At 49.2% G+C, this 15,690-nt stretch overlaps 1 protein-coding gene across 1 annotated transcript; it reads left to right on the forward strand.

Moving 5' to 3' along the window:
* The first annotated feature begins 10,989 nt into the window (after nucleotides 1–10,989).
* On the forward strand, nucleotides 10,990–15,055 carry LOC101755214 (probable trehalose-phosphate phosphatase 3). Its single transcript, XM_004958316.2, has 11 exons — nucleotides 10,990–11,333; nucleotides 11,435–11,575; nucleotides 11,745–11,816; nucleotides 12,477–12,578; nucleotides 12,687–12,743; nucleotides 12,949–13,050; nucleotides 13,255–13,332; nucleotides 13,757–13,826; nucleotides 13,968–14,038; nucleotides 14,386–14,478; nucleotides 14,796–15,055. The coding sequence occupies exons 1-11, from the start codon at nucleotides 11,091–11,093 to the stop codon at nucleotides 14,883–14,885; spliced, it is 1,119 nt and encodes a 372-aa protein (XP_004958373.1). The 5' UTR covers nucleotides 10,990–11,090; the 3' UTR covers nucleotides 14,886–15,055.
* The last annotated feature ends 635 nt before the right edge of the window (nucleotides 15,056–15,690 follow it).

A 15,690-nucleotide genomic window follows, 5' to 3' on the forward strand; every position in this document is an offset into this window, starting at 1 on the left:
TCTTTATCAGGATGGAGGAAGGAGCCAAGAAAAGGATACCACTATTGACAAACTATGAACGGGCTCTAGTAAAGGCTGATGAAAAGGATAAAAGAAAAGGAAAATCATCCTCCAGCAGTTCAGTCCCCGACCTCAGCCATTTGTCAAAGAAAGATGCTCAACGGGTAAAAGCAATGCCCTTGGATCAACAAGCAAATATATTGAAGTTCATGGAAGAAACAGGTCTGGGACTTGATGAATGCATAGGGCAAGTCGAGACGCCAACTGCACCGCCCCCTGAGCCGAGATGGCCTTATCAGCTAGGCAAGCCTCTAGTGAAGCCGGCAATGGTACGGAAGCTGTCAACAAAGATGTACGAATTCCATCAATGGTACATGACGGCATCCGCCAAATCGAGGGAGATGATCGGCATGAAGGTAAAACCGATAGATTTTCACGGTGAAGGGGAGAAAGTGCTGTGGCTAAACTTCGAGGATATATACGAAGTGTACCATCATGATGCCCTGGACGTCTCTCTGATCAGCGCTTGGATTCTGTAAGTGTCCGTTTATTATCTCTACATGTAAATTTTGGCGTGCGTCACCGTACTAACTTCATCTTCCATTTCATGTAGGATGCTAATTCAGACATGCCGCCGAGAGGCGTACCTACATATAGGCTTCATGGATCCATCTGTAGTTAACCAACGACAGATACAATTAGCGCCGGAAAAAACCTTTGCCGAAATATACAATTTCCTACACAAACAAACATTCAAGGATTTCATACTACTTCCATACAACTTCAAGTAAGTGTGTGTATACCGTCTACTTTCGATGTCTTTTTCCTTATCTCTACATGTTAGTTAGCTCTAATATGCATGAACATTTTACGCACGCAGCTTCCACTGGATCCTTATTATAATTGAGCCTGAAAGAAGCCACGTCACTGTCTTTGATTCGTTACGGAAAGATCCGGTGGACTACCAAGAATTGCAAGACATGCTGGGCTTGTAATAATTCTGGACCTTTATCTCTATGCAAAAATTTATTTCCTAAATTTTATCCCTGTTACACTATGTCATTCATTATTCTAATCCGCAGCGTATGGAAACAATTCATAAGGACACACAAAGGTCCATTCAAAGAAGATCTTACATGGAACACAGACTTCCCGGTACGTATGAAGTCTGCACATTTATTACATTGTATAACACGAATATTTCATAACTTATTTTTTTTCCGCACTGAAGTGCTTAAGACAGGAACCCGGGAATAACCTATGTGGCTACTACATCTGTGAGCACATGCACGGTTTTTTGGGACCCAAGGGACCGAATATGACGCCGCACAGCTTAAAAGTACGTAAAATAAATATATTACTAGTTAATTATTTTCTAGCTCCTTATATGTATTTGTTCATGTAACATTCACAAATTTCCAAATTATAGATGTTAAATATTCAACAAGGACTCTTGAAGGAAGAAAGAGTAGCGGCAATATGTGAAGGTCTCATTGGATTCATAATGGACGAGGTGGTAAATCCAAGAGGAGAATTTTATTACGATGGACGACAATTAGACACTCCTCTCAGCAACACCACGACGGGAAGATCGTAGGAAGATACTTTGATTTATTTGTATATATGATCGATTTGTACTAATTAAGCTAGTTGAATTGTGTATATGAATTGTGTATAAGGATTGTGTATATATATAGTAGTTGTATAATTACAAATCCCATTCGTTTAAATACTAGTTGATTTAATTCATTCTAAAAAAATCTCAACTACAAGGTTAACAAATTAAAAGGGCCGCGGTACTACTATACGTATACGTGATGCATGCATGAAAAATTCAGACGTCAGCAGTGCCATGCAAGCGCAATTTAGTCCCGGTTGGAATTGAGCCGGGACTAAAGGGGTCCCCTTTAGTCCCGGTTGGGAAATCCAACCGGGACTAAAGGGGTACCCTTTAGTCCCGGTTGGTTTATCCCGGATGGATATCCGAGAGATATGACCCTTACCAACCGGGACTAATGCTCAGTTTTCTACCAGTGACACCAATGATTTGACTTGGATGGCCGCAGGTTTACTGTGTAATCCTACGTTGTTGTCACGTTGATTTGTTGGTTTCCCAGGGAAACAGTGTGAGTTGATTGTTGTTTCTCCCATGTCTTTTCCTCATTGAAAAATGGGACGGTTCAGCTGGCTAGATCCACAGTTTCTTAACTACTCCATGTCTCCATCGATCAATCACTGGTTGTGCTTGCATTGTCTAAGTTTACGGTGCAGAGGGAAGAGTATACTTTCTAGCTACAAGACCCTGGTACGTAGACAGATTTGAAGTTTCACATGGTGCGTGTTGACTCTATTGCTGCGTAGTTTGGCAACTTTGGTACGTAGAATATAGAAGACTGGATGGCCAAAATGCAATCATGCATATAAATTTGAAAAAAAAAATCAAATCACTTCCTCAAGTATAACCAAAGTCTGGATAAATGCACAAAATGCACAAGTCGAATTTTAAGTTCAAATTTTACAAAATGACATCATAAGACATGTTAAAAAAATATATATATCATGATTGCACTTGGTTGTCATATCAATATAGAGGAGGCGTCATTGATCATGTGTAAGGTGGTTTGTCTCTACCTGTTTGTTTGCGTTGGTACTAGTACAGTACAAAGCACTTGGTTGCAAAAACCAACTATCACAGAATTTTACCCTTGGCTCCGGTACTGCTGCGCTGCTGCATTTCGCATTCTGCCCGAATCTCCCATTCTGGTGAGTCTAGCAGGCACTTAATAAATGTGCTCCAGGAGCCGTAAGAAGAGCCGTAACAAATGAGTCCTTTGGCAGGACCGGCGTCTGTGGTTGAAATAGCTCCGGCTGTAGCTCCGCTAGTGGAGCGGCTTCTCTGATAGAGCTGAAGTTGTTTTGAAAAATGTTTGACAAAACAACTTTTTCTGTTTTTCCTAAATAAATGAAAGGTGTCACATATCCAAAATACCCTTGATTTCTCTCTTGTTCATAATTTTAGTTTTGTATGCGATAAAAATATTAATGAATAGAATTATATATTAACCAATCATTATATTACACCCTTACTATTTTCTTCTTTCTCATTCCCATTTCCCCTTCACTCCTCTCTTTTTTTACATGCCTATTATTTTTTCTCTCTCTCTTTTCTACCACCGGTCATTTATTCTTCCTGGGACCTGGTCCGTTCGGTTGTTCCCTTCATTCTTGTCTTCTCTACGTGCCACCCACTGATGCCCAGACCTCCGCCATCTCTGCTGTTGCGCTGCAACTTGTTTCTGGTACGCCAGCGTCTGAGGTGGAGGGCTGGCCGCATGCTAGCGTCGGGGCCGGCAGACCATGCACCCATGGCAGCCGCCATCGCTACTCCAGGTTAACCCCCGCACAGGGATTGGATTTGCGCCGCCCTGTTTCTCCCCGCCGTGCTGCATCTTCACCGCACTCTCGCCGCCGTCCTTCCTCACCCCTGCTACCGACTGCTTCGCGCTATCCCCGCGCTCCCATCGCTGGCTGCTTAGCGCCATCCTCGCTCCGCCTACAGGCCCTCGTGAGGGATAGGGATGGCAAAAACGGGAAGGAGCTGTGGGGAGCCACATTTTTAGCTCCACTTTCGTAGAATGACTTGTCTGGATTTTGAGGAGCTTCATCGTTGAAGCCGTCTGCTCTTCTACCTTTTGGCACGATTTCGGATGGAGCTGGTGGAGTAGCACCTCCCGGAGCTAGATCTAAATGAGGCATTTAAAACCGTTGCCCGTGTGGGGGACTCCGGGCCAAGCCGGACCCGGCCAGGCCCCCCACGAGGCCACGACGACCCTCTCCTCCCTCCTCCTCTCTTCTCCGTGGGCAGCAGAGCAGAGAGCGCGGCCGGCAGAGCCAATACAGCGGCCGCCTGGCTTTGTTTCACTTCCACCAGGCTGGTGGGGGCCCTGCGGATCCAGCCTCCTCTGTCCTGTCCCATTTCCCCGCCTCGGTGGGCCCGCCACCAGCCAGGTACGCGCACGCAGCAGCCAGCAGCGGCGGCAGCGCCACAACAAACCAAACGCGCGAGCCAGCCGAGGCCCGAGGCCGAGGGAACACTGCTCCCTTTCCGCCGCCCAACAAACGGCCGCGCGCGCCCGGGGGGCCCCCCGCGCCACCGCCACCGCCCAAGGAAGAAGGAACAGGGAGCTGATGGGCGATGGCTCGCGTCGCGCCGGCACGCCCGCATGGCGGCATGGGTGCCTACGCCTCGTCTCCTCGCGTCGCGCCGCGCCCGCTTACGTCTCCCACGTGCCCGGCCGCGCGCGCGGTCTGGTCTGGCCCGTACTACGGTGTGTGCGCGTCCAATTCCAACGTGCCCGCTCTCTGTCCATCTCCGCCTGCGCCGCCGCGCATGCGTGCACGCCTTCACGTGCCCCGGCCGTGCGGTTTGGCTCGATCCCGAGGCCGAGAGCGGGGGGCTCACGCGCGACGTGCGCGCGTCTCGCCCCGGCCGCTGGATCGGCCGGCACCCCGCCGCGCCCACTGCACTCCGCCTCCTGCGCCGCGCATGTGTATGGTTCCGCGTGCCCGGCCGTGCGCTTTGGCTGCTTCCGGAGAATCCTGGGCGCGTGCGCGCGCTCGCGGCCTAGCTAGCATAGCGCGCACCGACCCGGCCGGCCTCGCGGTATGGGCGTTTCACGTTTGGCCCGGGTGGTGCGGCGGCGGCATGTATCCGACGTTGAACACCGACCTGCTGGACTGGACCTGACCGAGCGTGACCGATCGGGCTAGGCGGCTAGCCCTTGTCCTCGATCGCCTCCTCGGCATGCTTCCTCGATCGATCGTTCACGCGTTGAGAGGGCACCATGGCGACGACCATCGATCCATCGTCTGTGCATGTGTCGCCTGACAACAATGCGTCGTATGTGTACTGTGTTGAATGCATGCAACCCAAAGCCATCTTGTCTTGCGAGATGAAGCGACACTGAGCGGTGCTGTGTTGGGCTTTCATTTCCTTTCCTCCAGCACTAGCAATTCTTCAAGCAGGCTAGGCTACCCCACCTAACCACCTACTGTGCAGGGCCTGCGGGCTACCAAAAGTGAGTGAGATCTCTACACTACACTGCCGCCAGTAGTCTGGACGATTTCGCTTGATACTGTGTGCTCCCAAAGACCAAAGTTGCTTGTGCTTGCTGATTCCAAGCAGACAGCGAAACGGGACAGCTCCACTACTAAAATACGGGTGTGGTCGTCTACGGGCGACGGCTTCATCAAAGAACAGAGATACCCCAGTACTCTTCACATGCATGCCAATCGCACGGAATGTTTCCCCTTGGACCTACGCAGGGACAAGAGAATATTCTCGGTCTCGAGTGCACCGGCCGGCTCTCAAGTCAAGCTGCCTGCTAGGAGCTGCAATGCAACCCCTGCAACTTGCAAAGGCAATTCCCACTCCTTTTCGGGATCCCTAAACAACAGGGCCCTTGTCGACCATCCAAGTGGCCGGCCAGTCATCTCTGTTCGCCAAGCCGGCCTTTGCATTGGCAAGTAGAATACTCGAGAAACCAGGGTGTTCCTGACTAGATTTTCGACGGGCATGCAGAGTTGTTACTTGTTTATGCACATCAACATGGATGATCGGTCGCTAGAAACCTAGACCATGGAATATGTGCAGCTCGATCGTTTCTGAGTGAGAGATGGTGCTGATGCTAAAGCTAGATTTCTTCGACGAGTCATGACGTGCAGGCCGGGACAAGCACTGCTGTACTGGGTGGCCGGTGCCCTGTCTGCCTCCCCCTCCCTTCGATCCCTATGAGCTTTTTCAGATGGGGAGAGGACGAGAGAGACGGAGATCATGCACGTACTGGAAGCTTTAAGGGATCGGAATCGGAACCGGGCACGAGTGGAGAAACGACTTTCCATCTAGATATAAACGTCTTGATCGTTTTTGGATCGGGATTAAAGAAGCATTAGTTCCGGATCTAAAATTTATAGTTCGTGAGCTCTTTTAGTCCCGGTTGGTGGCTCCAACCGAGATAAAAGTGGAGCTTTTAGTCCCGGTTGGAGCCAACAGCCGGGATAAATGAAATAGGCTCCAATCGGGACTAAAGGGACTTTTTAGTTCCGGTTGACGCCACCAACCGGGACTACATCCCCTCTTTTTTATTTTCCTTCGACTTTTTTTTATCTCTACCAACCGGTCTATCCTTATCTCCTCCCCACACCTCACCACCGGCCTTATCTTCCCCACCCCACTAGCCACTTCGTCTCCTCTCCCTCCACAGCCTCCTGTCTCCTCCCTCTCCTCCCTAGCTACTCCTCGTGCGAGATGGCCACCGCACGCGGCGCAGGCGGCCCCACACGGCGCGGTCGGGTGAGTGGCACGGCACGGCGCGGGTAGGCGGCAGCGCAGCACGGGTGGGCGAGCCACCACCGCGTGCGGCGCAGGTGGCCCGGCACGGCGCGGTCGGGCGAGCGGCACGGCCTGGCGTGGGTGGGCGAGCTGTCGCCATGGTGTGGCCCGGCGCGGCGCATGCGCCCCAGCGCGGCACGGTGCGGGCAGGGATCTCCTCTGCCGCCTCCATGAGCTCCAGCCGGCCGGTGAGAATCTCCCATTTGTGGATACAAGAAGCTGGTGATTGATTTGTGTGTGAGTGATCCAATAGTGTATGATTTATTTGTAAATGATTCATTTGTGATAGTGCTGGTCACGTTGTGAATCAAATCAAACTCATGTGTTGTCTCTATGGTGGAGTTGGAGCTCGAGGAGGTGGTGGTTGTGAGTGATCCAATAATGTATGATTTGTTTGTGAATGATTCGCTTGTGATTGTGCTGGTTGCGTTGTATATCAAATCGAACTCATGTGTTGTCTCTATGGTGGAGTTGGAGCTCGAGAAGGTGGTGGTCATGGCGGAGCTGCAGTGGCGGCAGCACGAGCAGGCACAACGGGGGCCAGGCAATTTGCCCGCATTTTTTTTAATTTTTTTCAGAAGTCTTTTGTCCTGATTATTAATACCAACCAGAACAAAAGTTAGACTTTAGTCCCGGTACCTGTATGTCTCTCCAACCTAGCTCAATTTTCCACCGGTGGGGGCGGCACATTGTGTGCGCGACAGCTGTGCGCGCGTCCCTCTCTCTAGTGGTCGTACTTCAGGCAGATGCTAAGTACGTTGCAACTTGCTAGCATGATAATGATATGATGCCCTTTTTTTCATCTGAAAAGATCGCAGCAGAGCAGGGTCTGCTAGGTCTCGCTTTCCATGTACATCGTGAAAGATACTGCCACCTAGCCGTGGTGCATTTTGTTTGTAGTATCTCGTAGATGCCATAAGATGACCGTACCAGATATTCGGCGAGTGTAATGGTTCGTAGAAATTACAATGCAGCTATGGTGGTGATAAAATGAGTAAAAGAAAGCCGCCGCCACTTCAATTCATTTTCCTAGTGTATGTACACGAATTGTTTCTGATGAAACAGGAAGGGCCAGGCCCCTACTACTGCGTTACATGGACACATCGACACGTACGGTGACACCTACTGCGAGAAAGTTGATGCATGTCATGCATGAGGTTTTATTTCCACATTGGCATTTTCATAGGGTCGTGGTGTAGCACTAGCTAGGGACATTGCACGTCTACATCCAATGGCCGGTCGATCATTGGTCGCAAATACCTGCGTGTGCCCATCATCGATCGATCCTTGGCGTGGATGTGATGAAAGATTTGAGCCACGTGCAGATATCTCTCTCAGCTCCGGTGCAACTGTGCAAGCAAGTCGTCGTATGAACACGTCACGCTTTTATTTTCTGCACGCGTACGTGACTGATCTGCTATAGGCCATGCACGTTCTAGATGCATGCATGTATAATTGCAGGAAAGAAAAAGGCATTCTAGACTTGTTCTAGTAACTTGAAGTAACATGCATGCGAGAGTCCAGCCTTGACGACCATCGTAAAAAACATGGACGGATCGGAATTCGGAATGACCTTTTTCAGCTCGCCACTGCGAGAGGGAGAGTTCTTTACGTGAAAGCACGAGCAGGCCTGCGCACGTTTTTTTACCTTTCACGCTGCCCTGCACGCTCGAGCCGCAGAGAGCCTACAAGGCTAGAATCTTGCATTGCAACTACATAGGGCAAGGAAGCGTCCGCGGCCACCGCTTGTTTTTCCGTGCTGTGTCCGCACGCATGATCACGACATGGCCGGCCATGGGCGGCAGGCTAAGACTGTACGAACTCGCACTGATCATTGCATGCCAAGAAAGCATATGATTGGCTATGATTATGAGTTTGTTACATGCACTAATAACTTTATTATAAACCCACACGCTGACAGAATCGTAATGGCCATCACTTCGAAATGACGAAGCTTTCCGATAATCGAGTCAAGGGACCACGAATGGAGTCACGATGAAGTCAGTATATAAGTATGATGCATGCTTCCCGATCAGTTCTCACAAGCTATTTTTATGTCTTCAAGCAGAAAGCCATTGAGTAGTGTCTATGCATAAGCTGGACTTTAATTTCAGAGGGCGACTAACACTTTGCACTGATTTTTTCAGTCACCAGAAAAGATGTGACTATTCATCTCGATCCAGATTTGCGTGTTTCATGTTCAGTTTATTCTATACCAAATCATTCATTACTTTGCTTGCAGATATATGATATATATAAATCATTAAATAGTACATGTTGCTTTCAGGAAAAAAAGCATAGGCCTTTCCCTCGGTTATTTAACCTTTTTGCCGAAATGGTCGCATGACTTTAGCTAGTGCCACGTACACTCCAAAAGGCTAGCGCGCAGCCCATAGATTCACTGATGCAGATGTCTTTCCAAGGGGCGCGGCTGTCGGATGCGGATTGCAGTAGGGCTATCCCTACAAACCATGTGTGCCAATCGCGATGGAAATGAAGCCACAAATTAAAACACCAAGGGGAACCGATGCAGGATTGAAAAGGTGAATAGGGTAGAAAGGGCAAAGCAAAAAATCTCCACACTTTTCAGCACAGCGCTTGGTCATCATCTGGACAAAGTGACAATGCTGCATTCGAAAGCTGGCTGGTATACACGCATTGCTGATGAAATCTGGTTTGTATCTTTGTTTCCATTTTGATCACAATTACTAGTTAGGTCTAGAGGATCACAGACAGACGTGACTACTACTGGTATCCCATTAGTTTTTTTTAGGGCGAGTGAAAAAAAAAGGGTTCGATTTCTGTGTATGCACGTGTAAACACCGAACGGCCTTGCTTTATAAGATTGATATATGCCAATCGTAATTGAACATTTTGTTAATAAAAAAGTTAAACTATAGTAAGTCGATATACGTGGATCGCTTATGCCGGGAGAAAACCGTGCAGCGCAAGTATGCAATATCGCTACATGCATGATATATATGTCTAGCGAATATACATTTCTCAAGAGGAAAATACTTTCAATTAATTGTTATATCTTCATGCTATTGGTATTTCAACAGGGACATGAAAGATGAAACATAAATGGAGGACTATAGTAAAGGGGGAAACTTTTAGTTAAGTGCTGTGAGCAGTTAGAGTTTCATTATTATGTAATAACGCTATGTAAGAACTTGTAAGACTTACTTCCTCTTTCTTCTTAAATGGCTCCTGCAAACTTTTCGAAAAAAAAGTAAAGGGGGGAAACAATGTAGCAACGTTCACGTAGTTATGTACAACCCATGAATGACACCACACCGGTGCCTTCCATCTGTCGAGGTTGAGAAGTATAGAACGTTTGCGTATCTATTGAAGTGGGAAGTAGAGCCAACAACGACCATGCACCGCCAAAGTCCTCGTACCCCAATCATCACATTTGGAATCTCTCGTATTACAGTGCAAGTCATCCTCAAAACTACCTCCCTATGGTACGTGTCCCTAGTGTGAACCTAGATGCTCCAAATTGATATGTGGTGCCATCTTACTATTAGAGAAGAATTTAACGCATATATATGGATGATCAACGCTTGAATCCACTCATAGGGCTTAATGACTATTCTAGGATTTTTCATGCAATAAGCCAACAGGCAATATGGATGGAGCCAAGGGGCCTTCGAATTTTGCAATACATGGAAAACAGTAACCTCCAAACCAATTCAACATAGCAAATAGATATATACGCATGAGTACGTGTACTTGGAGCATAAGAGGGCCATGGCATCCCTTGTTTCCCCTACTAGCATGGTCCCTACAAATAAGGATTGATAGGCGATTGGCGGCAGAAGGTCTCTTGCAGGCTAACAGATCGATGCTCTATATTGAGATCAAAAAGAGGAAAGTGGACTTACATACGCTGCCAACATGTATACTAACTAGAGTGGGGAGTAGAGCCAATGCTGCGTAATCTATGTATCATCAAAATCTTTACATCCCAATCATAGAGAGACAATACCAATTTCAAGGATATGTTATCTTTAGTGAAGGGGGGTGTTGAAATTGTGCAATGCAGCTATGTTAGCTTTAGTGAAAGGGTAGCACTTATGTAGCAACACAATTAATTTTGCAACCTAATATGATATCTCCAATAATAATTATTTTTAAAGTTAAATCCCCGATAAATTTTGTATCTATCTTTGTTCATAAACGACAAATTTCCTTAGCTATTGCAAACAGACTAAGAGGCTTACTTGCAAGAAACCGTGCCACTTGTCCGGGCAGTTGTAACTCGTAGACACTTTACGCCACCGTCTCGCCGACAAAACCACTCTAGCACGCCTGGTATACTTTACGTGCAACCTGTCGGTACATAGGATGTATACGTAGAGGATACCGCTTGTCGTTACGCGGCGATTTCAACACTTGTACAGTCATTCATGCATCAGAATCTACTAAACAGCAAAATAAAAGGGGTAATCCATCTCCAATCTGTAATGCATTTTCCCAACCTCCCACAGCCCAGGCAACCAATTCTCCTCCCTGCAGGTGGGCCACCCTCCCCTACCTATATATACCCCCTGGCCGCGCCGTCCCCAGAGAGCACCACCAATCCATATCGATCACAGAGAGCACCTCCTCCCCCTGTAGCCAACACCTCCTGTTCCGGCAACAGTAGCCGCCGTCCCGTGGCTGCTAGCGTTCGATCCCGACCGCCGCACGAGCCATGACGAAGCACGCCGGTTTCTCCACCGACGAGGCGGTCACCGCCGTCGCGGCGCCGGCGCCGGCGGGCCTGCATTTCTCGCCGTTCCCGCCGCCCAAGGGCGCCGCCCGCGACTGCAAGAAGGTCGCCGCCCTGCACGTTGACCGCGCCGCTCCCGGGGGCGGCGGGGGCGGCTCCTGGTTCGAGTCCATGAAGGCCTCCTCGCCACGCCGCGCCGCCGACGCCGAGCACGGCGACTGGATGGTACCACCTTTACGAGCACCCCCCACATCTTCTCCTCCTTTTTCCGCGGCGAGATCGATCGATCCGCGACTCACCCTTTTTTTTCATGGTTCCGTCGTCAGGAGAAGCACCCGTCGGCATTGACCTGGTTCGAGCCGGCGCTCGCCGCGGCGAAGGGGAAGCAGATCGTGATGTTCCTGGACTACGACGGCACCCTGTCGCCGATCGTCGAGGACCCCGACCGCGCCGTCATGTCTGAGGAGGTCAACAAAAATTCTTCCCCCGGTTTCTTCTAGATGCAAAAGATTCCTTTTTTTTATTAAGTTCCTCTCCTATTAGAACAGAGTATCCTCTGTTCCCTCCCAGTTTTAACCGTGCTCAATCTAATGACCGTCGCTGTAATTTTTCTTCTTCTTTTTTCACCTCTCTCAGATGAGAGATGCCGTGAGGCGTGTCGCCGAGCAGTTCCCCACCGCGATTGTGAGCGGTCGGTGCAGGGACAAGGTACATTCCGATTCCAAATGAACTCCTCTTCCTTCAGTTTCTTTGAGGCAAGCTGCCACTGCAACTTTCTCCGTTTCATTTTTTTTTTCACTCACGCGGTAAAAAAAAAACAGAGAGATTTTCTTCTCTTGTGGGGTGCCTCTCAGGCTTTCAGCCTTGCCATGCTGTCCTCCTACTCCTACACGGCTACACCCACAAACTGTAAAAAGAATCTCCCAGGTTTCCTTTTCTACCGATACCCCGCAGGATTTCATCTCACGCGTCGCGCCCGCGTCCGTCCACATGCACGGGCGGCGTGGCGCCTGTGATGAACCTGGACGCGCCGGCCGGGCCAGTGCATGGAAACCGCAGGCGTTTCCTGCTGTGCTTCCATCTGAGTGAGGCCGGCGCCGCGCCGGCCGGGGCAGGCCGGCAAACATGCCGAGAACGAGGAGAGAGCCCGGGACGGCAACGGCATGCAGGGCCCCGTTTCTTTCTTTCCCGGCGTTTTCACCTTTTATTTCTTGCCGACTGCCTTTCTGGCCTTCGTGTAGCTTGCCTTTCCTCTCCGCGAGCCTTGCTGCTGCACGCCTTTTGTTTTTGTTTGTTAGCACTTAGCAGAGGGGAGTGAGTGATGGGGTTGTATTGTATTTATGGCCATGGCCTTGGTGCAATTTATAGGTGTTCAACTTCGTGAAGCTGACCGAGCTGTACTACGCCGGGAGCCATGGCATGGACATCGAGGGCCCCGCCAAGCAGTCCAACAAGCATGTCCAGGCAAATGTTAGTTGCCCACAGTCCCCATCTTTGTTTCTCTCTCTCATGTAAAAATAGTGACGACTACTGTCCACGTAAGCATGCCCCTGACCATGGTCCCACCTCTTCGTGCAGGCCGAAGAAGCCGTTCACTACCAAGCGGGGAGTGAGTTCCTCCCGATCATTGAAGAGGTAACGTCAGCCAGCGACCGCTCCGTCGTCGTCTTCTTCTTCCTCCTTCAATTCCTCCATGCACGCACGCGCGCATGGCGTTTCTTGCTCGCCGATCTTTGTATCGTTGCGGCCACCGGCGATGCCGCGTCCCGACAAGATCTTTGTGTAGCATCCAGCCAAACATGATGTCATGCATGTACGTACGTGTCGCCGTCGATGGCAGGTGTACCGCACGCTGACGGCCAAGATGGAGTCCATCGCCGGCGCCAAGGTGGAGCACAACAAGTACTGCCTCTCCGTCCACTTCCGCTGCGTCCAGGAGGAGGTGAGCTAGCGAGGACCATCCACCTACCGATCATACACATTTACTGCATCAGCTTGAGCAGGAGCAATTTGGCAGCTTGCTTGCGAATCAGCCACGTTAATTCTGTGGGGCTCTTGGTTAACCACACTCTTAATTGCAGTTGTAAATCGTAATTACGGTTGATTGATTGCTTTTTACATACGTTGCATCGATTGGTCTCGGCAGGAATGGAAAGCCGTGGAGGAGGAAGTCAGGTCGGTGCTCAAGGAGTACCCGGACCTCAAGCTCACTCATGGAAGAAAGGTGAGCATCTCGTATCATATCAGATTTATGAATCTATGCTGGAATTCTGTCAAGTTTAATTTTTTTATTGCTAGTAGAATATTCGCGGTAGTGTTAATACACGTCTTTCGATAGAATATATTTCTTCACAAAATACTAGTGGGATCAAGAAAAAGCATGCCACAATTCAGAGTTAGTTATGCTGCACTAGTGGTATCAAGAAAAGGTATCCCGTATCTTCTGACGGGCATGCATTTATTTTTTTTAAAAAAAAAAGAATCAAAATTATGTTAGTACTGCCACTAGTGGGCTAGAAGTAGTAGCTGGTCGGCGGCGACCGGCGACCGACCTTGTCCTGTTATCGACAGCTCCTCCTTGTCACGTACGACGTGCATGCACAAGGGCGATGACGGTAATGCGCTTGCACTGGGTGTCATGCATGCAGGTCCTGGAGATTCGCCCTTCCATCAAGTGGGACAAGGGCAAGGCCCTTGAGTTTCTGCTCAAGTCTCTCGGTGAGTAGCAGCCAGCCCTCTGCAAAACAAACTCTCTGCAGAAACAGATGCGTGATGTCGACACGATCACTCCATTGTGTAGCAATCTACTCTCACTACAGGTGCAAAAGAAATTCTAACCTTTACATTCTTTGATTGAAGGCTATGCTGGGCGTAGCGACGTCTTCCCGATTTACATTGGAGATGATCGCACCGACGAGGATGCCTTCAAGGTATACACTACACACTTCATTTCTTCCATACTCCATGTAATACATGCTAAACGTGATTAAGTTGCTTAATGATCTTCACTTTATATGGATGGAATTCATAGATCGCTCCTATAGGTATATAGTTTTAGCTTTTCTAGATGTATATATTATTATGCATCTATATCGTATGTCCGTGAACTTAGAAAAACCAAAATAACTTGCAATTTGGAACTAGCAAGCTTTGTGTTGGAAAGAAAGACAAATAAAGCCTCTGTGGCTAGCTAGTTCTATTTCTAGTACGAGTTGAGCACTATATGTGGTAGTAACGCTTTGGTCTCTTTATCTTGTCGACATGCTCGCATATATAGGTGCTGCGCGGCATGGGGCAGGGCATCGGAATCCTGGTGTCCAAGTTCCCCAAGGAGACGGCGGCATCCTACTCGCTGCGTGACCCTGCTGAGGTGAGAATCAACTGGCGCCTTTTGCCCACCGATCCGAAAGCGATCGAGCCGCTACAAATCAAATCTTAGAGAAACTGCTTGGAAGCACTTGTGACAGTGACTGTCAATTGTTAGTGCTAGGAGTTCCTTCCATCAACTTGCATTGCTCCAAAAGTTACATTGTCGCTTTTGGAGATAAAAAGAAGGAGAGCACCAGCGCGAATAATGCATTTACTTTTTCATTTTTTCTTCTTCTTCTAATGGTTACTTCTGAAATTCTGTTGGTAAACTTAACATTGTTTTAACTAATGACCCATGTGTGATTTGTGATGTTGTAGGTCAAGGAGTTCCTTCGCAAGATGGTGAAGGGCAAGGGGGACGGCGGGCCAGTGAAGATGATGAATGACATAGTGCATGTCGATCACTAGCTCTATCAGACATGCATGGATGCCGCCGGGTGGGTGATGGCGAGCAACAAGAGATGGAGCCTATCTTTTGTTGTTTTCTTTTTGCCGCTCTAATGATAGTAGTCTACCTAGAACTTTGCACGCGTGGCCGATATATCTGGCCATGCGAAGGAGAAACAACCTAGCTGCTAGGGCCTTGTGTCTCTTGGGAGGTCCCTATTACTATATCCTTCCCAGCAAGGTCTTGTAATTAGCCTTTGGTCGTACCTGTGACAGCGGAGGATGGCATCAGGGGGGAGGAATAGAAGAAGCCTAACTACTCCTTTACCTCTACATTATATTGCATTGTCTCGCTCTAGCTAGCTTTGCAATCTCTGCGTGCGTGTCTGTGGACACACAGATCAGCACACTGATCGATCGATCGATCGCAATTACTCTGGTTGGTGGAAACCGGCCGGAACAGGCAGGGCGGCCGGCGTGGAAGGAACCGAAAGAACACGGTGCACAGTGCATGGCGCTGGACCAGCAGCAGCAGCTAGTTTGTTGTAAATGCAACATGCACCCTGTCAGATGCGGAATCAGGGCGGCCGGTCGATCGCCTGGCACGACCGAGCCTGAATCTCCAGATGTTGCACGAGGCAGATTCTTCAATGAAGTTTCCAATGGCTGGCCGCCGGCCGGCCCGGCTCTCCCACATTGAATCATACCAGATCCTCGCTCGCAGGCAGCAACTACCAGGAGAGAGACGAGGGATCCGATCGGAGTAGTAGCCGATGGATGGATGGATCCAGTAGCTACCACCAATGCTTGGAAGCAAGTGTAGTAG

This window comes from Setaria italica, chromosome II (assembly GCF_000263155.2).
Source record: "Setaria italica strain Yugu1 chromosome II, Setaria_italica_v2.0, whole genome shotgun sequence".
Classification (NCBI taxonomy): Eukaryota; Viridiplantae; Streptophyta; class Magnoliopsida; order Poales; family Poaceae; genus Setaria; species Setaria italica.